This window comes from Epinephelus lanceolatus, chromosome 3 (genome assembly GCF_041903045.1).
Source record: "Epinephelus lanceolatus isolate andai-2023 chromosome 3, ASM4190304v1, whole genome shotgun sequence".
Taxonomy (NCBI): domain Eukaryota; kingdom Metazoa; phylum Chordata; class Actinopteri; order Perciformes; family Serranidae; genus Epinephelus; species Epinephelus lanceolatus.
Genome location: NC_135736.1, coordinates 15,595,266 through 15,620,131, shown reverse-complemented (window position 1 = coordinate 15,620,131; position 24,866 = coordinate 15,595,266). Strand labels below are relative to the sequence as shown.

The window sequence follows — 24,866 nt, the reverse complement described above, 5'->3', positions numbered from 1 at the left end:
TAAGTATTCCTGTTTTTTTTTATTATTATTATTTCAATAGTTTTTTAGTCAAACATATCAGAAAAGTGAAGTCAGTCAAAATAAATATAAGTAGAGATAAACTAAATGGGCTTTTGCCCTGAATAAGCTCATAACATGGACGGTAGCTCTTACAAACAGCAGCTGGTTTTGCACAAAGAGTTCCGATGCATAGGCTGCTACACTGCAGCGCACCTGTATGTGCACAGGACAGCAGCTGTTTCATACAGTAGGTGATGCTGAGCAAAGCAAAAGCAAATCTGTGGTTCACAGATGTTCAGTGTCTCTCAGAATACCCACACAGCTACAGTACAACACAACGTAAAGATCATACAGGGATCTCTCAAGAAAAATCATGATTGGCATGAAATTTCAGTCATTCATAGATTTTCGATAACCGCTTATCCTGTCGGGGGTCGTGGGGGGGCTGGGGCCTATCCCAGCTGACATTGGGTGAGAGGCAGGGTACACCATGGACAGGTTGCCAGACTATGGCAGGGCTGACACATAGAGACAGACAACCATTCACACTCACATTCACACCTACGGACAATTTAGAGTCACCAATTAACCTGCATGTCTTTGGACTCTGGGAGGAAACCAGAGTACCTTGAGAAAATCCACACTGACACGGGGAGAACATGCAAACACCGCACAGCGAGGCTCCCTCACCCTGGGTTCCAAACCTGGAAACATCTTGCTGTGAGGTGACGATGCTAACCACTGCATCACCATGCATTACTACAACTCTGTGCAAGTCTTTTGATGACTTTAGTAAGTAGCTGTGTAATAAGCCAGCTAATGTACCCAAAGTAAGTAATCACTGCGAAATAAACTCCTTCAGGGTGATTCAAGACCCCTCCACTTTGCATCAGGGTCCTGCATCTCCCTGTCAACATTCATTCCATAGTAATAACTGTACATTATCTTATAGAATATCGGGAGAAGGCCTGGTAAGCAGCTCATAGAGGTTCTTCTGCTTTTCAAACCCAACTGGGCCAAAGCAACATTGCCTTGTGGCACCAGCCCACATTTTCTTTTTGCTCCTTGTTTGCTAATCCCGAATGAAACAAAGCAAACACTTTGCATGCAAAGCTTCAACTGTCAGTCATCCTGTAGACAGTTACAGATGAAATAGAGTCTCAAACCATGTCATATATCCTTTTGTATTGTGTTTGCGTGATTCAACTGGTGAATGATAGTCCATTCTATAATGTAACAGCATGATATTTCTTTACAGTTGAAATAAAACTCAATGGCAGTTTATCTGACGCTGTATGTACATGGAGCCAAAGGTTGGCAAGTAAACATCCTGCACCCGTTGGGGGTTTCTGTGATATTCTGCATGTTTGTTTACACAGAAACATGGACGAACGCAAATAGCAACTTGCCACGTTTCAAATGGGTCACAATGACGCATGAACACGAACAGAGAATTTTTTGTATCAGTTTGGTTTGGAAGCTGTCAACAAAAAGTAAAAGGCCTTGTATGTGCACCTGCTGGAGCTGAACCTTTTCCAACATGATCAGCGCTGCAGACTGAGTGGGTGTTTAGCATTCAGTCTGACACACACACACACACACACACACACACACACACAAACCTGCTCTGTGCTACTGTTTTGCTCGAAATCATTCATTTATTCACAAAGTTCTTATTTTGATCAGATATTCTTCATCTTTAAAGGTTCTTATAAATACAAAACTTAATATTTGAATACACATGTCTCCACTTCTCTTATCTAATTGGTATTTCTTGTAATTGATTCCTTGAGCGATCGCATACAAAAATCAACAGATGAACATTAGATATGTACAAGATATTATACATAATGCAGTGCATAAAATCACATGAATTAACCTACTGTGGACGTCAAACCACAACTGAATGCACTATATTCTTACATTTTTGACTCAATCTAAAATCTTATAGTCTTTTTAACTAAGGCGTTCATAATGAGGACAGCTGGGAGACCAACCAGAGCACATTACATAATAGTGTGATAAATCATTGTTAACATTTCTATGTCGGTTGTAAGTAAGGGTTGTATAGTATACTAATAGTGCTTACAATAATTGCAAATGGTATTTGGACAAGGTTATTTAGAAGTATGGTGGGGTTTTTTCAGCCTCAGGTCAGACTTGAGCTGTGATCTCCAGTATAACACTGGATGTGTTGAAGAGATTTGCTATATTTTACACTCTGAGTGGGAAAACAGGATAAGGCAAACATTTAAAACTTCACCAAAAGCCCCATGTTCAAGTTGCTGTATAATTTCAGGGAGGTAATTTTCCCATCGAGGCCATGGTCCGTCCACACCCAAACCAGTTTCTGTCATCATGACATTACCCTTTTATGGCCAGCTCTCATTCTCCAAATTAATGTAACATCTGTACTCAAAACAAAAGACACTGTCACTCTCCTCATATCCTGTATTCATCTGTCTGTCTAGCTATCACTCCGCTTGCTCCGGCTCGGCGTCCATGCAAGTCTCCCATGGATTCCTGGGCATCTGGGGCATGGAGAGGAGCAGAAGGGCGATGCCAGTGAGGAAGAGCAGGACAAAGCCCGAGCAGGCACAAGCGAAGGACCAGGAGTAGTAGTGTTCGATCCAGATTGTTTCCTCGCTCTCGATCATGCGTTTGACCGATTGACGCATCACCTCTAGTGAGATGAAGGCACAGAGACCTGGGAAGGAGAGAGATGTGTCAACATGAGGTGGTTTTTTGCCTTCCACACTGTAGAGGCTACAGGGAATTTGAGTTGTTGTTGGTTTATCTGAACTCACCTGCAAATGCGAAAAACATGCCAGCAGGTTTGAGGAGGTAATCTCGTCCTTTGCCTTTACCAGTACACGATCCCACCAAACACAGAGAGCCCAGGATGATGAAGGCCAGACTGAAGATGGAGATGGCTGCAGCTGAGATGTTGTACTCTGGAAAGAAAAAAGCCAAGTGTGTTGACATAACATGACTCATAGATGTCCTTTGAGTTCCAAAGACATCAAATATTCTAAGATCATTGTCTTCATATTGTGTAATTTGACATTGTTCATATCACAGATTAGCAAATCCACAAACCCTCCCGTACTACAGTCAATGAGACACTGCTTTAACAAGCACAATGTATTATTGAAAAACCACATACTCTTGGGAAATAATGACAACAGCGAGGTCTTGTCGTGACCCTTTTAGCATTATGTTGTCACACCCTAATTTGTTTGACAGTATGTTATCTGGGGTCCTTAGGAAATTAGCTGCTTTTGTATGACCACTTCCCATTAGTGTGTGTGTTTTTTGGAGATGTTCTGAACCAGTAATTAGTGTCAGGTTCTATATTTTCCTTATTGTTAACAGATCCCATTAAAAACAGACAAGAGGTAATAATTATATTAGACTTTTCTACCCTGTCTGTTGCACACCAACCTGTGTGGACACATAAAACTAAAACATACAAACAAAAAATGGATCAAAAATATATAAGTACTGTGATTGGTGGAAAAATGTACTGAATTGTAACACGGAATAATTCACATCTGGTGCTTTGGTAAGTTTTAACAGCGGTAAATACTCATGTCTGATCGACTCAGAGTAAATAAGATTGCCCACCTTTATAGTAATTATGGAATATGTTACCCAGTGCAACAGTGAGTCTTACAGGGTGTCTGTGTTTTCAATAGTTCTGATAGGAGCTCAAAAAGTCCTCCAACCCATACGACCTATGTTTGTTCCTACCGTCAAATACGACCCACAGTAGTGTCTCCTAAACTAGCCGCCTACTAGTAGTGGAGATCAACATCATAATCATCAAAGGTACAATGATGGTAATAGGTCGTATATGACTGTTTACCATTACGGTTTTAAACACATGGTTAACGTTGAAGTGGTCGTAGTTGTATTAAAACTGCTTTGTTAGGTTTACAAAAAAGATAATAGCTTGGGTTAAAATAAGTGTTTATTAAAATAAGTACATTTGTTATGTAACTTAACTTACAGAAGCCATTTAACGACTTAATTTGATGTATGTATGTTATGTGATGTTAGCATAGACTGTATGTAGAGATGGACGACATGACAGCTCCCTAAAAGTGAAGCCGAAACATCTCGATTGTCCCCTGGCTGCTGGCTGCAGTATAGGTCATAAAGCCCGTCGCCTCCATGTTAGCGGATGGGACATGGGCCAAAATAAACACTCAAAGTACATATAAAATAATGTTTCCCAAAGATGGTTCCTGTCTTTTAAGGTATTTTTAATCATGCTGCTGTATGTTCAAGTGTTCATTTATCAGATAACTTTGGCTTTAATTAGTTATTTAATGCCATAAAGTTCTATTCTATTCTAAAACAGGGATTTTACAACATTATTGACAATTGTGTGAGCCAAACGATGTGCTCCCATTCAGTGGCACTGGCATTGTGGCATTGATCAGATGAGTCTATGGGTGGGAAACTTGATATCATGGCGATCGCTACGGTGTAGACTCCGGCTCTGAATGGTGTCACCAAAGCAAGATGGCAGCGGCTGTATCTGGGGTATTTTAGCTTCACTTCTGTACAGTTTGGGTCATTGGAGATGCTTTGTCCATCTCTATATACAGGCTATGGATGTTACAAAGTTAAAATAACGTAACATTGACTTTTGGTGTCTCACAGGACACAAACAGCATCTCTTGGGTGAAAGTCCTGTGGTTGCTTGACTCATCCGCCCACCTTGATCTCCTCCCTACCCACACTTTTTTGGTCTTTATACAGCATCACCTGACTTCCTGCTTTGCACCTGTCATACTAACTATGGTCACTCAAGGTTGCCACCTAACAATTGACATAAATTTGTGTCGTAGTAAACTACTGGTACAAACGACCTGTGTGGTTGCATTTTGGAGGAGGACAGTCTCATGGAGCTCTGTAGTGCAGCAGGAAATGAGTCTTAAAACCTGGAAATGAGTTAGTATTTTAGCACTCCCAGTTCCCTCGTCTATGTCAGTGGGTTTAGTGAAGGTATTCAATTCAAACTTTAATTCAAGTTTAAGAGACTTTTGTGTTTTGCTCTATAACATCAAATATGTCAGTAAACACTCCACTAATATTTTTTTAAGCTTTTACATGTCTTAAGGCCCGAACATACTCGGGCGGAGCATACGCGGAACGGACTCCGCGGAGGTCCGCGCGGACTCAAAGCGGACGTCCGCAAGGCCTGTGCACAAAAATCCAAAAACCAATGTTGTTTTTTTTTTCAAGGGAACCAGTGCAATGTTAACGTCCATGTTGGCCTACAAATGAACGTCATTCCTGCAGCACTCTATGGCACAGAATATGAAGATATATCAGGCAATACTTGTTGGTGTGATCAATTCACTGTTGGTTTTGATCCTTTGCTGACAATAACAAAATATCACCAAACTTTTTATAAAGGCAATTATCTTTACAACATACAAATACACTATATGAAAGTAATTTGTTTACAGATACAGGGCGTCTGTGTAATAGGAACAGCAGCTGGCTTGTTTTTCCGATCAGAGAGGTGGATAGGATGTGAGGCCTTTGATCTGCCGCCTGTTCGCCTGTGAACCGTGCCCAGGGGAGAGGCCCTCCTTTGGGGGAGAGAGCCTTCATCTTCTGCTGGCAGGGGAGGATGGGCCGCACCCTGAACACTCTGTGCTCTCTGAGATACTGCACATCTGTGGAGCTCGCTGGCTAGCTCGGTCTGAAACACCAAAGTTTCTCAGCACCAAGAGCAAGGGAGACATCAAAAGGTAACAGTGTTTCAGTCATACAGGGCTCACTCCACGGGTGAAGGACTTCTCAAAGACTGACATGTTAAAAAGTCAACCCTGCCCAGCAGTTATGGGAAGTATGTGTTAATTTTTGTGTGATATTTCAATGTCTGTGAGACAGTATTATACAGCTTTGCTCTTGCATTCATTTTATATTCATGTGTGAATATATATGTGCAGTAGGCGATTTGAGGGAAGATAAGGGGGGGCGCTGTCCCCCTTATTAGCAAAATGACCAAAACTGTGTCCTCCTTGTTAACCTGCCACCCCTCTCCATCACCCCCGAGGTCACTAATAGGTGGACAGCAGTCCAGACCCAGATGCTATCCTATCCAGACCCTGACCTACATGTATAACTGATACATTATTGCAAATGCATTTTTGAAAAAGCATTTCTATTTCAACCAGCACCAAGGAACTCACAGACCAGTTGCGTGCGCTGTAAATCACCTCATTTGATGCTACTTAGCCAATAAAATATGTGCATTCCAATAAACATTGCCCCTCAAGAGACAGGAGAGCACGGTCTGAGAAAAGTCAGCTAAAACTTAACTTTTAATGAAGAATGGACTGTCTCTTACATCATCAGGGGTCGCCCCTCAGGGGTGATGGGGGTGGGGTGTTATTGATTTGTTACGAATTAACATATTGTTTCCTGTATATAAATATAATGCAGATTTATGTGCTCAGTGTGGGATTATTTAAGTGTATCAATACAAGACATGCATGCTGTATGTTGCTTTTCTTTCTGTTTGTGGGAGAGATTCGTCGAAGTCCCAATGTCTGGCCATAGTATACAGGTGATATTTTTTATGCTGACCAAGAGGACAATCTTCCAAAATAAGATGGCAAAATAGAGTTTATGTAGACATTTTACATAGTTAACTTGTGATGGTAAAATATATGAAGAACCTCCAAAGGCCCAGATCTATTCCTATTGTTCCTGACTTTTCTCAGCTTGCAAGATTTTCATTGCACTTCATTTATTTTGTGCTGGCAAAGTCCCGATGGCAGATGAGTGTCTTACTGTATGGATGGATGTGCCTGCGGTGACATATACATCTACTATGTTCATTCAAGCTCATGCACCATTATGGTATAGCCAAATGACTCAGTCAAGAGTGAGTAACACTGCAGGGAATTTAGGTCAGTGCTGCAATCATTCCAGCAAACTTGCAGTGTGTGTCTCAAGGGCTGGCCATCAGCATTGGGACGCTGTGTGTGTGTTAGAGGCTGGGGGAGGGGTACCTACATATTCTCGCATTTAGCATCCCTGAGGTTAGAGTGTGGGGGTGCGCACGACTCCACGCACAAGACTTTTCACATTTACACCCCAATAATTGAGTGTGACAGTGTTCCATGTAATGTGCGTTAGGGGGCCGAACACATGTGGGAGGGCTGTCATACAACATGCGCTGGCTGGGCTCAGTGCGGTCACAGCCGTAACAGGGGTCACTGGAGAGAAGATGGAAGGAATGGGGGACTGGAACACACACACACACACACACACACACACACAGCTATGAAATGTTCACTGTACTGGATATACGGTATATGTCTTGTACTGTTCCTGAGGCAACATGTGTGAAACATGGTCAGCCTTGTGTCAGTACACTGTGAATGCTTAGTGAATGAACTTTGACCCCCAGCGGGCGCCATCATAGGGGAGAAAACTCTCAACAAAAACATGTTAGATCTTCAAAAAGTATTAGTATACGCACCTTATCAAAAATAAAACTATGTGACATGCATTGCATTGGGCTGTTTCTGCTTTAAGAGTCATAAAGTTTTGCCAGTTATAACTTGTGTAAGCACACTGACTTTTAGCCGTTGGACCAAAGGTTGGGAAATGATAAAGGAAAATCCATTTGCCTTTCACCCAGAACTTCCTCACGTCCTTTAAAGGGTTTTGTCATTGACAGTCAGTTGAATACACCAGCTGTGACATCAATGACTGTTCCGCGATTAGAAATGAAACATGAATGAAAATCCGAACCCACAGAGGGCAAAGCTGCAGCAACAGCAGCAGGTGAGGTCAGTTGGGAATATATGATGCAGCCAGCTTGATGTTTGACTTCACACAAACCTGGCTGTCCTAATGTTCCAAGGAACATATTTACAAAATGAATTCACAAATGATGGAGGGATGGAATGAGAGTAAACACTGCCAGGAAACCAATGACAGAAACCTACCTTTTTGTGTTTTATATTCAAATATCTCGGCATCCTGCCCCGGGGTGAAGTGTCTGAAGTAGGTGCAGTTTTCCTCTGTGGAAAGAAAGAAAAGAGGATTTAGTTCAAAGTTAAACCTCCATTATTGATTGCTTTGGTCACTTGGAGGCAGCACAACGAGCTGTAAACACAACACTGACATCACCATATGAAGTTGCTTTTGCTAATGTGTTAGCAGCTGCTTACACATCCAACTAATGCGGAGCAACATTTATTATTTATTAACTTTTATTCTTAGTCATATTTGTGGCCCCTTGATTAATTTAAGTCAAACATTTACGCCATTTAGCTCTGTGTTGGTGTCCACCAACTCTTGAGGGAAATATATCTGGCTCTTCAGCTGCTAAATGCTTCACTAGCCTATATTAACAAGCTAGTTGCTAATTGTGTCTGTATGCAGTTTGGTCTTATGAAGGTAGATGTGGGTTTTAAGAGGTTCTTACTTTTTTGCTAAAAACAGCTACACACTGCTGTAAATGGGGTGGTAAGAACATTCAAGACTGAATCAAAACAGTAAAGATGTGGGCAGTAAAACAAGCCCCAACAGCGCTGGGCTTTGAGGCTAATTTGACATGGTGGCAAAACTAGGGAATTACCACTTCCAGGTCTGTCACATGAAGTCATGGGACCCCAAATGACATTTGTCATAAACATTTGTGAAAGACATGTCTGATAATTAGAAGATTTTTTTAGGTACATTTCCAGAACAAACAATTACCTATCACTTATTTAAATCATTATGTCCTAAATGTTGTAAAATTCACCACTAGTTGAATCCAGAAATATTAAAGATACAAATGGCATTCATGTTAAAGAGCCCGAGACCGAGGGGTTGGGAGGCGGCGTTAAAGGAAACATCAGTGCGGTTCCTCTATGGGCCCCATGAGACAGAAAATCTGGGTAATTTTATACCAGGATGTTGAACTTGTTTTGCTTCATGTTTAGGGCTGGGTAGCGTTTGAAAAATTACAATACCAGTGCCAATACTAATACCAGCACCCTTAAAGTGGTACTGATACCTCAGAGTAGGTCATTTAATACCCATAATGTGAATGGAGTGGTGGAATAAGAATAACTTTATTCATCTCCAAGGGGAAATTCAATTAAGCCAGACATTTTGGTGGCATCTTGGCATGCTGAACTGCTAACTCTGTCAATACACCAAGCTTTACGTCACCACACCAAAGACTGAATGGGTTGTTGCTGCTGCTGCAGGAGTGTGAGCTCCTCACTGGGGACACTTGAAGAGATGCCACCCACACACACACAGTGATAGGGCTAATTGTTAGCATCACACCGCTAATGTTACCTAATAGTTTTAAAGAGTTGAGCCATTTTGGTGTCAGTGTGAGTTTGTTAGGACCTTTTAATGACTGAGTGCTGAATGTTAGCCCCAATCGCTGTGCTAGCTTGTGCTAACTCGGTAGATGTTGAACTAACTGTTTGCCGAGAGGTGAGTCTGGATGATCCAGGATCAGGCTCCTGGTGCAAAAAGGATCGAATGTTAGTGTTGTTTGACGAAAGAAGTTTTGGTACTGGGTTTATAAGGTCTAATATTGTAGGCAACTGGACTTGCTTGCATTTCTTGAAGATGTTTCACCTCTCATCCAAGAAGCTTCTTCAGTTCTAAATGACTGGTACGAAGTACCATGTGAGTCGTTAGGGTCAGGTGGAACCTGGGGTGAATGAGTGTGAAGTCGCCTGGGGAGGGATCCCAAGACTGCATTGTAGGTGGGGGATAAGCTCACATGGTGGCCAGGTGGGTCAGCGACTCACATTGTGACCTTAGTGACTCTGAAACTAAGAGCTCACGTGACCCCTACAACTCTGCAAGGGTTCCCACCCACACAGGGTTTATAGCCTGCAACTTCATATCAGTCATTTAGAACTGAAGAAGTTTCTTGGATGAGAGGTGAAATGTCTTCAAGAAACGCAAGCAAGTCCAGTTGCCTACGCTATTAGCACTTACGATTACCATGACCTGGATGACTGAGAATCTTCACCGACTTAGTACTGGGTTCTTTTGATACCCAGCTCTATTTGTGCTCCACTGAACAACTCTAATAGGAATGAGAAGGGCCCTGCCTCTGTAGCTCTGTATCAGTATTCTTTATCCATCCATGTTGTAACATCAGAACAATTGGCGGAAAAACACACAAACTCTCTTTAATTCATAAATAATTCTCTGTGGGTTGTTCACCATGAGCCTTTGACGTTACACAGTCATTTGGTCTGAATAATTAAAACTTAAGTGGATTTGATAGAACTGTTCTTTTATGTATTTTTTTTTTTAAGTTGGGCCCTCTCATGAAATTTCATGATATTAAATTTAAATGTCCTCATATGCAAATACATGCTTTATGCACAAAAGCCAAGGGAAGTATCAAGAAAGGGTCATGTAGCAGAGACATGACTATAATAGTTAATTAGTTAATTAAAATGGCAGAGTGATGGAAGCCCGTAACTGCTTTCAACCAGATGACCAGAGAGTGTTGTGTGCTCATTCTTTGATTCTCGCACTTTGTTGATGCAAATCTCTCAACTTAAATCAAATTGCTTAAGTTCAACCAAACTTTAGTTGCTGGCAAATAAACCAAACCTCTATCAAAGTTGTTTCACCTCAACAGCCATTTTGTTGTTAACTCAACACCTAATGTGTTTTGGATAATGTCTTCTTCCTTTGTGAAACCGCTGAACTTTTTAACACTTCTCTTCAAGCTTTGCCTACATACTTTTGCACCATATGTATCATATGAATATGATACTTTAAACACTTAACACTACGATCTGCCTACATTGTTTTCACAAAAGCATCTCGCACATTGACACCACCAGGATAACATTACCACCGAAATGGCTGTGTGATGCCGTGCAGACCCCGGTCTGCTTTGTGTGGTTTGACTGTCAAAGTAAAAACGGCTACAGCAGACATCGCAGTCATTTTTTTTTCTCAAACAGAACGGGTGTTAAACCTTGGGGATAAAGCCAGGCCGCTTTATGTGATCACAGGCTGCAAGTTTGCTAGAGCAAATATTCTTTGATGCTATGCCAATTGTAGGAAAGAAAAAAAAGATAACAGGTTTGTTTTTCTGTCAAATCTTGATTACATTTGACTTATTTCACACCACATACTTCCTGTAGAGGTTTAAACATGTATACTTGGCTAAAAGTAGCTGATCAAATGCACACAGGGCGGCTGGCACTTAACATCGGAGGCCTTACCTCATGTAGCATGTGCGTCTGAACCCAGAGGAATGGCAATAAAAGAAAATAGCACATGGGTTGGGATGATATGTGCCGAGTGAGACCGTTTATGTACTGAATGTAACACCAGATCACTTAATCGCATGAAAAGTCAAGTGCATATCCGCGATCCTCATCATGCTGTCTTCACTCAGTCGCATGTTCTTGATCCCCTTTTACATACAACTCACCATAGGGCGTCAGTGCAATGCTTTCATGTGAAAACATGCAGCACCGCATGGTATCGTATAACCGTAAGAGCTCGACGACCCGTGCTGAGATGGTAAGGCAATTTTCCTATGTACCCTCGAATCCATTAAAAAAGCTAAAGGGGATGTCAGATGGCTCTACCAGGAAATGAGTAATTTGATATAATAGGCACAAACAATATCTCTGAATCATATTTTTCCAAGCCAAGTCAACATTACAATGTTTACAAAAAACCCTCCTTTGAAATTACAGGCTTTTAATGCTGTGGGCCAGCACAATACGGCACACACACAAAAAAGATGTTTTTATGAATGAGGACAGGGACTGGCCATAAAAAAACAGAGGTTGTTACTAAGCAACAAGCTCCACTGTTTTCACTGTGGAAGGCACATATGAGGGCTTGTCAACTTGTTATACTTCAGAGCCAAACATTGCATTCAGAAATGGGAGGCTGAAAAATGTCTCTGAACTTCACCCAGTCCCCAAAACTGTGAATATTCATGTTTTTAAGGAAATGCAAATCCACCCGACAGACAGTCTGCTTCATCCCTCTGCTTTAACACTAGACAACTCTTTTAACAGCATGATCTCTGGATGAGATAAGATTTCAGGCCAAGTGGCTCCTCATTCACTAAATGCAGATCTGGTTTGTTATGTGTGTTTAAGTGGAGCCACTCGGCATTTATTTAGCCTTGGAGTGGATGCTTTGAGCTCATTATCTGTATCAAGCGGCTTTATTCCCACATGTGACTGTGTGTGTTGCCTAATCACACCTTTTTGTACTATCTTTAGAGCGTGAGCTTTCATGAAACCGCGAGGACATGCTGATGGTCATAAATTCATCTGTATTCATCTGTAGAAGCATGCAGCCATGGGCAAACACACTCGCACGCATCGCCGCACCACTTGTTGCTGGTCTTAGTCCTGCTAGGCTCTGTTGACAAGCTCTGGAAAGTCTCTCTTGCTCCTAATAGGGCAATCTGTCATCTTTCCAGAGATCAGGAGAGGACACGAGATTAGCAGCATTTCTGCACATCATAGTTTACACTCTATATAGCTTTGGTGTGCACTGTCTGTTTATTTTGTCTGACAGACCGCTGAGTCTGGGTTTTTGTTTTGCGTACTCTATTTGGGTGTCATGGCCTGCCTCATTCTTTGATCCATTAGCAAAGACAAGTGAAGACAACGTCAGTTATGTTGTTCAGTGTATTCTGCTCTGGAGCCCAGCAGGTTTTGATACAGAATTTTTTTTTGATAACTCGTGCGCAAAATGGATTAATTAACACACTCTGAAAAAATAAACTAGAGCTTTTATTGAGCTGTAACCCACAGCTGCATATGGACACATGCAGTGAAGGGTACTTTTGAAACGTAGTAGGTTACAGATTGCTTGCTACCCTGTTAAAATATAATAAGTAGGCTAATGTAACTATTTTGATTACTTTGTCAAAATAATGCAGCTCATTACTTTACCTCACAGTTGATTATTTTTTGATTACTTTTCTGACACATGTTTTAAACTGGGCAATAAAGCTTACAAATGTCCAGAAATAGGCCACGTCAAAAGACGGTGTCATACCAAATTCTGCGACCTGTCAGAATCAGTGACCCAGCCCCTCTATCCTACAACTAACCAATCAAAAACTCACAAAACTCAGCATTTTTTAATGGAGTCTGGTACAGGGTCACAGAGTTAAAGATGCAAAGCAACAGAATGGATATTATATTCTTCGTAAAAGGAATATATTTGTATCTAACCCCTTTCTAATCACCAACATTTTGACTGGTAACTGCAATGCAATTACATATGTTTTCTCAGTAACTCAGTAACATTTATTTTGTAATTTATTCCCTAACTCTGTTTAATGTATCTAGTTACTCCCCAACGCTGCACATATGTCTCTAAGTGTTGAAGACATTACCCATCACCATGCACAATGCCTATCTCTGGGCTGGTAGGTCATATGAGTGCCTATAAAGGCAAAATACCAGTGGCACCACTTTCTTTTTGGACTATGCATCACAGCCCCCGGGAGTGTCAAGTAATTTGAGTGACTGCATGGGGCTGCACGGAGAATCGAGGCTGCAGGAGGGTCTCGTGGGAACACTTTGGTGGGACAGCGGGCCTCGGAGCTATGCCTGACTCTTCCAGGCGGCCCCGTCACTCAGAGGACCGCCGCACTTGGCGTGCATACCCGACCCATGCAGCTTCCACCCAAGACAGCTGAGTATTTACGTGGCCTATATTTATAAGTACAACGACTGCTTGCCATGCAGTTTGCACAATATGATTAAAAAAATCACACCCTTTCCCTTCCTGTCACCATGGTGAGTACATTGTGGTTAATTAATCGCCTGTCTTTGTGGCAGGGAGGAGCTCTGTAACATATCTGATGTTGCTTATTTACAGCTGGCAGCAGCTCAGACAGCCAGTATAAAAAGAGATCACGGAATGAAAAGAAAGCAGGACGACTCAGACTGGAGTTTAACACCTAAAACTAAAATAGCCTTCAGCAAGGGTGTAGGTTTTGTTTCAACACTGGGGAAGAGGAACACATGTCACAACAAAGGATGGGTGTGGGGGTGCTGCATCATGACATTTTGAGGGTCACACTTAAGTTAATGTATTCTGCTGAACACATCAATTTATGGTGGAAATAATGTTAATATCATTAAAATAAAAGTGCCCGGCTGCTGTCATGTTTTTATTCGGGGGAACAAATGAATCTCAGGTAAATTTTGGTTCGGATGAAACTCTTTTTCATTAAGCTGCAATGACATAAGTCTGCATCAAAAGTTTTCCTGAGATCATCTCACCATCTGCGCTTTGCCAGCAGTATACCTAAACAACGCCTCAGCCCATATTTTCCAGATGAGTGTCTCACAGTGAGAGGGACCTCCTCACGTACTGTTTAAGTCCTGCTTTGGATCAGAGGTTGACTCCTCTCAGAAGACGTGTGGCTGACTATGATAAACAATAGCATTCCTGTCCAAATACAGTTATTGGGCCAGGAGAAACCCCTGGAGACTGATGAAACATCTATCTGATTTACTGTACTTACTCCTGAAATCAAGACTGTGTAGATGGCCACCACAAATCACATGGATTTTTATTCACATGAAAGTTAGGAACATGCTGCCTGTAAAAAAAGTTTTGGCTCTTTGCAACACATATTATACAATATATATCCTAATATTTATACAACACTGCTGTAAGTGTGTGAGTGTGTGTAAAGGCTCTTGGAGCCACTTGTCGCTACAATCTGATGAATTCCCTCCGTGCCTGGGTGGGCCGAGCTGATTTCATACATTCAGCACATGCCTGGCATGTCTGCACCAGTGAAGCACCCTCAGACATTCCACCTGCTCTGGGAATGGCCCTGGACAGCATCCGGGACTCCCAAAAGTCTTACAGGGACATATTTTGGGAGTTTCTCTCAGCTTTGTCAGTTGGACAAATTTGTTGGGAAGTTCCAGGCTAATTTAATTAAAGTGACATGTCAGGGTGACAGGGTCAGATAACCATCAACAGTCAGATAATGGTTTCTCTGATGCCAGCACAGCTCTACGGATGAATGACTCTCACCACAAGTCATTGAGATGTGAGTCACTGCTAGACAGCGACTGCTCCACACTGTTTACATCCATTTTATTCAATTACAGTCTGCTTTTTATTCAAGTAGCCATAACAGCATCTGATATCAGAGAAAGTTTATTTTGAGACATTCAATGCAAGGTGAGCTGTTGCTGGAATATATAGGAGCTATTAGCTGACTGCAGCATCATTTAATAAACAGTACTGTTAGCACATACAGAGGCAGAATATTTTCACTTCTAACTGGGTGAATTAAGGATTTATTTTAACCAAACCAGAGCTGGGGCTTGTTGGAGCAGTGGAAAGACAAACCAAGTGGGCTTTGCGGCTTTTATTTTGTTTCTGTCCACTTTTATAAAGTGTGATTTGCATTGATAAAATTACTATTTAAATTACTATTTTTAGGTATAAAATAAGAAGGTAACATTTTATTTGATTTCATTTTAATTTAAAATAAGTACTCTGATGGTATTCTGACACAGAATGTTTTATGAGGATTACTGTAGTTAAATCTTCCCATTTGTGGAACTGTATTGCAATTACAGCTACACAGGAGGACAATGTTTACATATTTTTTCAGCCACCCTGCAGTGCAAATGTGATTATTAGGAAACTATGGGACCTATAAAATCAAATGTAACCAACAGGAATACTGAGATAAAGTAAAAGGACCCTAAAATTGTATGTATGGTGTGTCTCATTAACTTTCCATCACTGACTGTGAGCTACTCTTATTTCCTGAAAGATTTTCCAGAGAGCGTCTGTATATGTCAGATGTACCCACGATTTGTGAAGCATCAATTATCTACAGGATATGCTGGCTGTTTTTTTACTAATAATTACTCCTTAAAATAGAAAGAAGACACGAGTCGGTAAAATCAGCTGTTGTGGTGTTTGGTGTTTGCTTAGCGAAAGCCTCCTGGGACTCCATGGCTCATGCTCAGCCAGCTCTGGTTGATGTCCAATATCTGCTGAGGTCTGGCTAAGTCTTTACAGCTAACTGATAGCTAAAGCATCCTTTCAAGGCCTCGTCAGGGGGCCTGAACTGGCTGGATGTTGTTTCCACCCTCACTCTGTGGCTTATTCAATTGAGGGGCAGTGGGGAGCACCACCCAGCTGAATGAGGCTCAGCAGCGGATATGCAAACCGCCATAACATATCTGAACAGGGCCTGGGCTCAGAGACTAATGTGTTAGACCGAGACATTTCAACAGCACTGATGAATGACAATGGACATTTTTCTCCAGTATGCACTGTGCTTTCACAGTGAAAAAAAGTTTATCATTACATTATGGAAGGCTTCATGCATGTCATTCAGAATAGGATCCGTCTTCAGTATCATTAGGAAGTTTATGAAAGTTTAAAATGTCATATGACATGTCTGGTGATCCTGCATCTATTCTTAGAAGCTTCATACCTCAGAGCTGCGGTGTGGATTGCACAGAAGCAACTCACAGTCACAGACGCACAATATTAACACACAATAGAGCCATGCCCTTAGTCTAAAAAGTGCAGCAACAGAGAAACTTGCATTTCAGCTTTATTATAATTTCATCTGGCAGTTACAGAAGAGTTTTGCTCCGATTGTCTCTTACCTCCAGGCAGGCTGATGGGTCCGCAGCCGTGCCCCTCCTTGTAGGTTTCCGAACTGATGTAGATTTGCTTCTTGCACAGCCTCCATAGGCCGAAGTGGGCTGCCTCACAGGTATCATTCAGTTTCTCCACCCGTGGACTGAGCACTGCCCAGTAGTCCGTTACCACAGCCGTGAACATGCAAGCCATGCCCACCATCAGCACGAAGATGGCAATCTTTATCTTGGTGCGCTTGTGCATGTTTCCAGGTGATGAGGTTTCTGTTCAGAGAATATTCTCCCCCTGATATAATGGAAAATAAAAAATTTTAAAAAATCTATAAAATTGGATGTTCTGCAACGTGAACACACTGGTCTGTGTCCCAGGGGCGCCTTTCCTCAGTGACTGCAGCAAGCTTCCCACAAAGTCTCCTCTCCTTTTCTCTCCTCGTCTAAGACTAGTGTCTTCTCTCCCCTTGTCGCAAATCTGTGCCTCTGGTTCGAAGGGAAAGGGGCCAGACTGCTCTGTCCTAGTTTCAAGTCCCCTTTTCCCTACTCACTATGAGTTGCTGCACAACTGGGGGGCTGCAAGTTTAGACTTACAGCTGTTGAGGTAGATCAAGAAAGTTGATGACCACACCAACTGTCTGCCATGGTGGGCAGTGGGTGTGGGTTTGTGTTGAGTGTGTTGGTAGGTGTTTTGCTGAGGGGGGGGTCGGATGCTATAAATGTGACTGGTGAGTCAAGTTGTCAGGCTGTCTGCTTATCTGGTTACAGTGTCATTGGGTGGAGACATGTAACGTACCATGATATGTGGACTCACGTAAACAGTTTCTCTTATCCATATGTACACGCAGTTTTCCAAATAGACACTTCAGCATTGTGAGAATAGTTTTCCCCACGTCTAGTTTCCATCCACCCACAGTAGCTGTGTTTTCACTCCCTGCCTCACTACAGCGCCGCCTCAGTGTGTGGATTTGTCTCTGTAAACTATTTACAAGGAGAAAGTGGAAGTGTTTATAAAGTGTCTTACTGTCCAGAGAGCAACTGCGTCTTTATTGAGATGCACAGTGTGTCATCTGTACAGTGTCGAGGTAAGATCTTTTTTTTTTTTTTACTTTCACTTGTGTGAACATCTCACACATTTTAAAAGGTGAAATCAGTACAGACACTGATCTCCTGACTGCTTTATCTTTCTTTCTTTCTACATTTCTTTCCCAATGTTAGTCTATGGGAAAAAGTCTTTTTGGGCCCAATGGCATCATGTGACAGATCCAGATTTTAAAAACTGAGTATAGCGTTAGTTCAGACAGGACAAGATATCAAGCTCAGCTCATATCCCAGCTACATCAGCTGATCTCAAACATTCCTTTCTATGTAACCAATTGGTGAAACTCATTCAGGGTGCCCTATTTAAACTGCTCTGGCCTGCCTACTGTCTCTGCTTTCTCTGCAAGCTGCTTTGCAACCTGCCTCCACCCCAGCTCCTCCTTTTTCATATTGTGTCTGACTTATTAATGTAATTTCTGTTTGTCATTGATGCTGCTCTGTTCTGTTCCCCCGGGGTCTTTGCTGCTGCTCTCCCTCACTGTTGCCAACTCCTCAGTAAGAAAAGTAGCTATTGGCTGTCCTAAAAGTCGCTAGAAGTCGCTAAATGACGTTGTCGCCTAATTTGCATAATTGTCCATATGCATGTAATTGTAATGGCTGCTGTAGGAGAGAGGAATAACGTCGTGGGAGAGACAAAAACTGAGTAAAAAAACACCCTGAATATGTTTAGAACTACAAATGAACCTTCTTTCATTGATTTATATTAGACAAAGAAAATTTATATAGTGATTTATATTAGACAAAGAAAATTTTACATTTACATCCCTCTGACTGTAAACCAGGTCGGGATCAGAGCGATTCACATGCAGTCTGGACGTGGAGGGGTTAACGTCTCCTGCTCTGACTGCTGCTGGGAGGGAGGACTGGGCCGTCTGTGAATGATTTGGGGTGAGAGAGGAGCCCACGGTAGCATCTGCTGCCCGTTGAGAAGAATAAGAATGATACGTGCTCTCACAACAGAGTCTCCAGAAGTCTTCAATAACATCAGAAAAAGTCACTAGATTTTTCGCTAGTTGCTTTTTTGAAAAAGAGTCGCTAGAGGGGTCTGAAAAGTCGCTAAATATAGCGACAAAGTCGCTAAGTTGGCAACACTGCTCTCCCTGCCTTAGGCTTTCCATGTAGGTGCATGGAAGGGCAGGGAGGTTTGCTCTCTCTGCCTTAGGCTTTCTTTATTTGCGCATGGAAGGGCAGAGAGGTGTGGTCTCTCTGACTTAGGCTTTCTGCATAGGCCCAATGAAAGGCAGAGAGGCCCCAGAACAGAGCCATACCACCAAAAATAATATTGCAAATGGAAATGAAGTTTTCTTTGACAAAAGTGGTCCTGACTGAATTACAGGTTTTGGCCACTATGTAAAATTGGCTTCAAAGTTCAACACACCTTTTGGGGACCTGAAATAAAGTCATGCTACTTCTGTGTGTGTTTGTAATCAGAGCTCTTTTGGGGTTTGTTGTGGTCAGTCGGTCCAGCTGTGCGTGTATGTTAGTGCACACACAGCACTTTGCACTGCGCTCATATGGTGGTTACGACTGATATTGGGGCGGCATTGTAGCACCCACCCTCCAGATCCCCTGTGGTTCACAAAGTTTGTTCTGTCAGCACTGTTGCCATTGTTTAGCGCTGTTTATGGAGTTAGCACTGTTAGCTGCTAGCCTCTGGATCAGCTGGCTCCAATGCCGTAGCACTGTTTCGACCTCTCATTGTTCCGACCTCTCATTAGTCCGACGTCACGTTGTTCCAATATGTGATTATTACTGTATTTGTGTACCATAGAGGATCAGCAGATGCAACAAAAGTAGGCTATTGGTCGAGATACAAGTGTCATAGAGAGGAGAGAATGAAACACAATAACCTCCTGTTATTAACTCTGGGGTCCGGGTTGTGTGGGGAGCTCTCCGCGGTGCTGAACGGCTCCCGGTGGGCGTATTTCTACCTTGATGGTGCGCCGTGACCGGCTCTGGGTCAGCTGGGAAAGGCTTGAGGTGGAGCAGGGTCACGGCTTATGTGTTTGCCACTTTCTTTTTCATTTTAACCCACACCATGATCTTTTCCTGACCCTAACCAAGTGGTTTTTGTGCCTAAACCTAACCAGACCTTAACCACAGGGCATCATGATGATTTCGGAACAACGGGACTTCAGAACAATGGGTTTAATATGGTCGGAACAATGGGATGTCGGACCAATGGGCAGACCCCCTGGTTCCATGTTGAGAACTGTGCCCTGACAACCTTTACACGTTGAAGTAACCATAGAGTCCCTTCAGTCCACTGCATTGAGGATTAATAATGAAAACACAAGTCAGACATGATATAAGGGTACTTAAAATGTACTGCCAAGGAATTTTTGCTATTATAGACATTAACTTTAAAGAGAAGAGTTCACAGTTAGACATTTTTATTGCTCACTTCTTGTTAGATTCACTGCCTGTCTGCCTTGTGCTTCAGCACCTGTTCCATTCTGCTGTATTTTACACAGCAGCTAATAATTTCAGAAGGCCTTTTTCACAGTAGAAATAACAGGCAGAAAATTACAGGTGTAAATAATGAAATGAATGATATCTGAATTCTATTTAGCTGCCTTCATTTCAGGGTCCCCGGTATGGTGCATGCTTGCTCACTGTCACTGTCACTGGAACACTTGAATATAACAAAGCCATTGTTTGTCTTATTCCTAGGTTTTTCCTACAGCGACAAGTCAACATGTCTGCTGTGCTAAATGCCTGTTGTGATGGCAATAACAGAGCACAGTGTTTGCAGTTGGTGCAAAATGGTGACAAACTAGCCATCACCCTTTACACACTACACTGAGTTAGTTCTAAATCTAACTGCTACATTACACATGTCTTACTGGCACATCCTGTCATCTAGAATTTGTTCAGCTGAAAGAAAAACATACCAAAATTCCCCAATACAACAAAATAGTCCTAGATCAACAAAAGTTGTACCTTCAAAGGTCTTGGACTTTTCCTTTAATACTTTAAAATGTACTCTGTATACTGTCATTGTAAAAGATGAAGAGCATATATATGTGAAGAGGCACATTCTTCTCTCAAAGCAGGGCTGGAACATAAGTGGAGAAAAATGAGACCCTTAGAACAGCGTAAAAAGGTGTGCTAAACCCTTTGATAACTCCCCTACAGTAAATCACGGTGGTATGTCTCTGTTTATCTTTTTTAAGCCTTGGCCCACTTTGAGTTTCTTTAAAAGAATTGTGACCCACTTCCCCCTCTGCATGAGTACAGGCACCAGTGAAAGTGAAAAAGTTGTAACGGCAACAAAGTAAAACTTGAGAAATCACTGCAAACCTACATATACATACACACACACACACACACACACGACAAGCTAACATATGTATGAGTGTAGTCTCCTGCTGAGGGATCTGTTAGCCGTTACCACCAGCTACACTCGCCCACTTGTGTCCCAGAAAGCATTGTAGTAGTTCCTCTCCACAGATCCTCAATCAAACAACACCATTCTACTTTAAATCTCTTTTTCCCTCCTATTGCCACTGGTGATACAACAACTTCTCCATTTTTGTGGGTTTGGCCACTATGGGCAGTGATCCCATTTCACTCACCATCTTACCCGCTGAGATATGATAACATGAAGACTCCCCTAGCGGAAGATTTACAGTAGATTCCACAGCACATTGCAAACAGAAACCGTCAGGTTTTAAACAAGTCCAGTTTATTGGAATTATATAAAGATTGTGGCCACCCAGCGTGTCTGTTATCATTCATCCAACCAGGCAGTCACATTTCAAATCTAATGGACATTTGGGTTATTATTTCAGCAGTTTTTCCAGTTTTGTTTTTTTAACTTCCACATTGGCATTTTATATAATAACATGTAATGAAAGTAAAGTGTAAATATTCAAAACATGTTTGATTGCGCAGGTTTGTGCAACCCCTGTCACTGCAAAGTTGTCAAATACTGGCGCTTGGCCACAAGTCCGACCTGGAGCCGGACTTCTCCGTCGCCAGTAAGCCCTTATCTTGCACCGTATTTGACAGGAATACGGTGTCTGTGACCCCTGTTCAACCCACATCCAGCAGTATTCGCTTTTAGTTTCTGCTGCTGGTTGAAATCTGTACTCGCACAGTGTGCTCCTGAATGATTTGTTTTGCTTAAGCAAAACTATTTTTAGTTGCAAATGCGAGTAAAATGCTCGCACTGTAGAGCTCTGTGGAAAACAAATCACTGTAGCATATATAAACAAATCTAACCTACAAGTAAAAAGAAATAAATAGTAACTTTCACTGCTTAAAGATACTCAATAGCTCAGCTAATACCTGAAATGTCACTGGATACAAACCACTGCAGCAGCATATTGAGTGCCAGGTGGCCAGCACGCCGCTGTTATTGGACGGCGCATGGACACTCACCCTCTTGCAACTGGACTTTGAACTTATCCCACAGTGGTGGTACTGTGAGGTAACGTAGTACTACGGTACTCCAACAATGCTAGCGTGGGTGGTAACCAATCATGCGGGACATGGTCTCAATTTGTGTGACGCATGAAAAGAGACAGAAATGCTGTGCTGGTCGCCCTACTTCCACTGCCACTCACAAGCAGCAGCTAGTAGGGGGCCCCATTAGGGGTGATTCCAACGTGTTGTCGTTGTTGCAGTGTCTATAGGGGTTCCATCAGATTGTCATTGATATGGACCAATGTCAGCCATCTCTGGGGGCCCCCTTCCAGCTTGGGGCCCTAGGGAATTGCCTAGTTTGCCAGTTGCGACGGCCCTGCCTTCACCTGGGAGGCCAGTGTTCCCTACCCTTATGAATGTAAAGCCAAACTGTTGTTTTACCTCAACCCAACCATTTACTTTTGTTGCCTCAACCTAATCAAGTGTGCGTGTGTTGACTAATTGTAACCACATGCATTTGTTGTTGAAGGAAAAAAAAGTCAATTCACGATGTTGTACCAACATTGTACTTTTATTTTGAAAGAGACTATATGCAAACTCTACATACCCTGTGAAAACAGTGGTGTATTTTGAAAGGACAGAATGCATGTAACATGCTGAAGTAGACACGGCATCCCAGAATGTCAGAAGCAGACACAACCAGGCTATCTGGCACATCATATGTAGATGTGGAACGTTAACGCCCAAGCAGTGATATGTAATGAGGCCGGAGTGAGAATGTGTTGTTCTGTGATGCCTTAAGGTCTCCACTGGAAAGCTGTCTTGAGCCAATTAAGCTATGTCATATGTAATATGTAATATACAACATATTCTCACTCACAACTTGTCAGATATTACAGCTTGGTCAATCGCCCTGTGCTTCAGACTATGATGCTCTAGGTTCCCCTCCAGTGTCAGTTTTTAAACATGCCAATTTCTGCGACCATTTCCGCTTCTTACATGCATAGTGTAAAAATAAACTTCTGTGTTGACAGGAAACTTAGCTTAAACACCAAAACTACTATAGGTTTAAGCAACAAAAGTACTTTCTTAAAAAAGGTACATTTGTAATATAACTTAACTTATGGATGTAAGTTAAAAACTCAATCTTGGACCATTGGTTTCACATGAGATGTAAAAGTACTGTGTTTGTTTAATTCATTCACCACTTCCAACAATTCCGTGCGCAGACTTTCTTCGTCTCATACATACGCTAACGAGTGACTTGAACGTCGAAATCAGATGCCAAGGGAAACTGACCAGGATGCCATATTTTACTCTCATAAGCTATTAAAATTATGTCTCAGATTCTTCTTTAACGCTGATGAGTTGACAACTTTATCATACAAAAGTTGCAGTGCTGTCACCTCCCCACTGAATCATTACAGACATCTTTGATTTTTTTTTCAGGATTTATGAAGTAAAATGGAGTTCAGTCTGACTATCAGGCTATATGTAATGTATCCGCATAGGTGTCCATAGGTGAATTGATGACTCCCCATACTGTATGTGTTATCCAGCTAGAGTGACCTGTACAGGGTGCATCCTGCCCCTCACCCTGTATGAACTGGAATAGGCTAAAATTATCCCTTACTTCCTTTGAACTATTCTTGGCATGTAGGACACCACTGTGAACCGCCATTACCTTGGTTTTGTACTTGTGCCTGATCAAAATATCTTTACTGCCCATATACCTATCTATTTTGGTTTTAAGAGTCGTGCCTCCTAAAGGCTATGTAAGCTTGGTTTATGGCGGGTGTATTCCTGAACGTTTAACAAGCTAAAGTTCATGTGAGGTGAAGTCGGGGGGCAAACTCAAATATATTAAATTGAGTTGTTTGAGTTTTTGTTCATAAGCTGTTGTAAGCAATGAGTAACAGGAACATGTCAGATTTGGCTCAGGCTTTATTCACTATTTTATGACATTTTTGAGACTAAACATTTAATATAATAATAATAATAAGAAGAAGAAGAATGACTATTAATTACAGGTTTAGTAAACTGTAATTGTTACATAAATACACATTATTCGTGTTGATAAGTGTCTGTGAAAAAAACAAACATTCAATGATATACGAAATATAGTGCAGGAATATGATCTGTTTTCTGCAACACTGTTTACACATCTAATGGGCTGCACCAGTTGTCGTTTGCAGTCAATCAGTTGTTGGATAACAGACATTACTGAGAGTCTGTGACATACGTATGGGAGTCACACATCATCACCGGCCTGGATGACTCACCAGATACACAATCTAAACTGAACCTCTAATCAATCCAGTTCTTCACACTTTCACCATCATTTTAAATGATGACACTGACATAACAACTTCCAAAGGAGCAGCGACCCCTGACCTCACAGGCATTGGCTGCTCCCACCTCTGACGTTTGTTACATTGAGATCGCTGCACTGGAGCTGTAAGTGTAGGTCTGAGTCCTCGGGGAAGCTTCTGGCTCTCAATCATCTTCCATGGAAACCTCATCCTGCGGGCTAATGGTGTGGACAGAGCCTGAACCACTAAACTCTATTGATTGTAATCACAGAGGACACAAGGCGACATTGATTACGGCTTACTGTGACTGTGTCTCAATTGCAGGAATAACACCCTAATGTAACGGTCAGAAGAGTCATTGATCACTTTCTGGGAAAGTTAATGTGTATTTTAAATCACTTTGCGGTCATCTTTGGTCTCTGCTGACGTA

The 24,866-nt window shown here is 42.0% G+C and overlaps 1 protein-coding gene across 1 annotated transcript; it reads right to left on the bottom strand.

The window, feature by feature from the left end:
* LOC117255813 (voltage-dependent calcium channel gamma-1 subunit-like) lies at positions 1-17,304 on the bottom strand. Its single transcript, XM_033625016.2, has 4 exons — positions 16,668-17,304; positions 7,986-8,060; positions 2,808-2,954; positions 1-2,707 (listed from the first exon to the last, which is right to left on the bottom strand). Exons 1-4 carry the CDS (start codon positions 16,903-16,905, stop codon positions 2,475-2,477), a joined length of 693 nt encoding a protein of 230 aa, XP_033480907.1. The 5' UTR covers positions 16,906-17,304; the 3' UTR covers positions 1-2,474.
* Positions 17,305-24,866: the final 7,562 nt, after the last annotated feature.

Excerpts from the sequence above, each read along its gene's own strand:
- LOC117255813 (XM_033625016.2), bottom strand. The coding sequence starts at position 16,905 with ATGCACAAGCGCACCAAGATAAAGATTGCCATCTTCGTGCTGATGGTG. Across the intron at positions 8,061-16,667 it reads ACCCATCAGCCTGCCTGGAG|AGGAAAACTGCACCTACTTC; the intron begins GTAAGAGACAAT and ends TTCTTTCCACAG. Across the intron at positions 2,955-7,985 it reads TGAATATAAAACACAAAAAG|AGTACAACATCTCAGCTGCA; the intron begins GTAGGTTTCTGT and ends TTTTCTTTCCAG.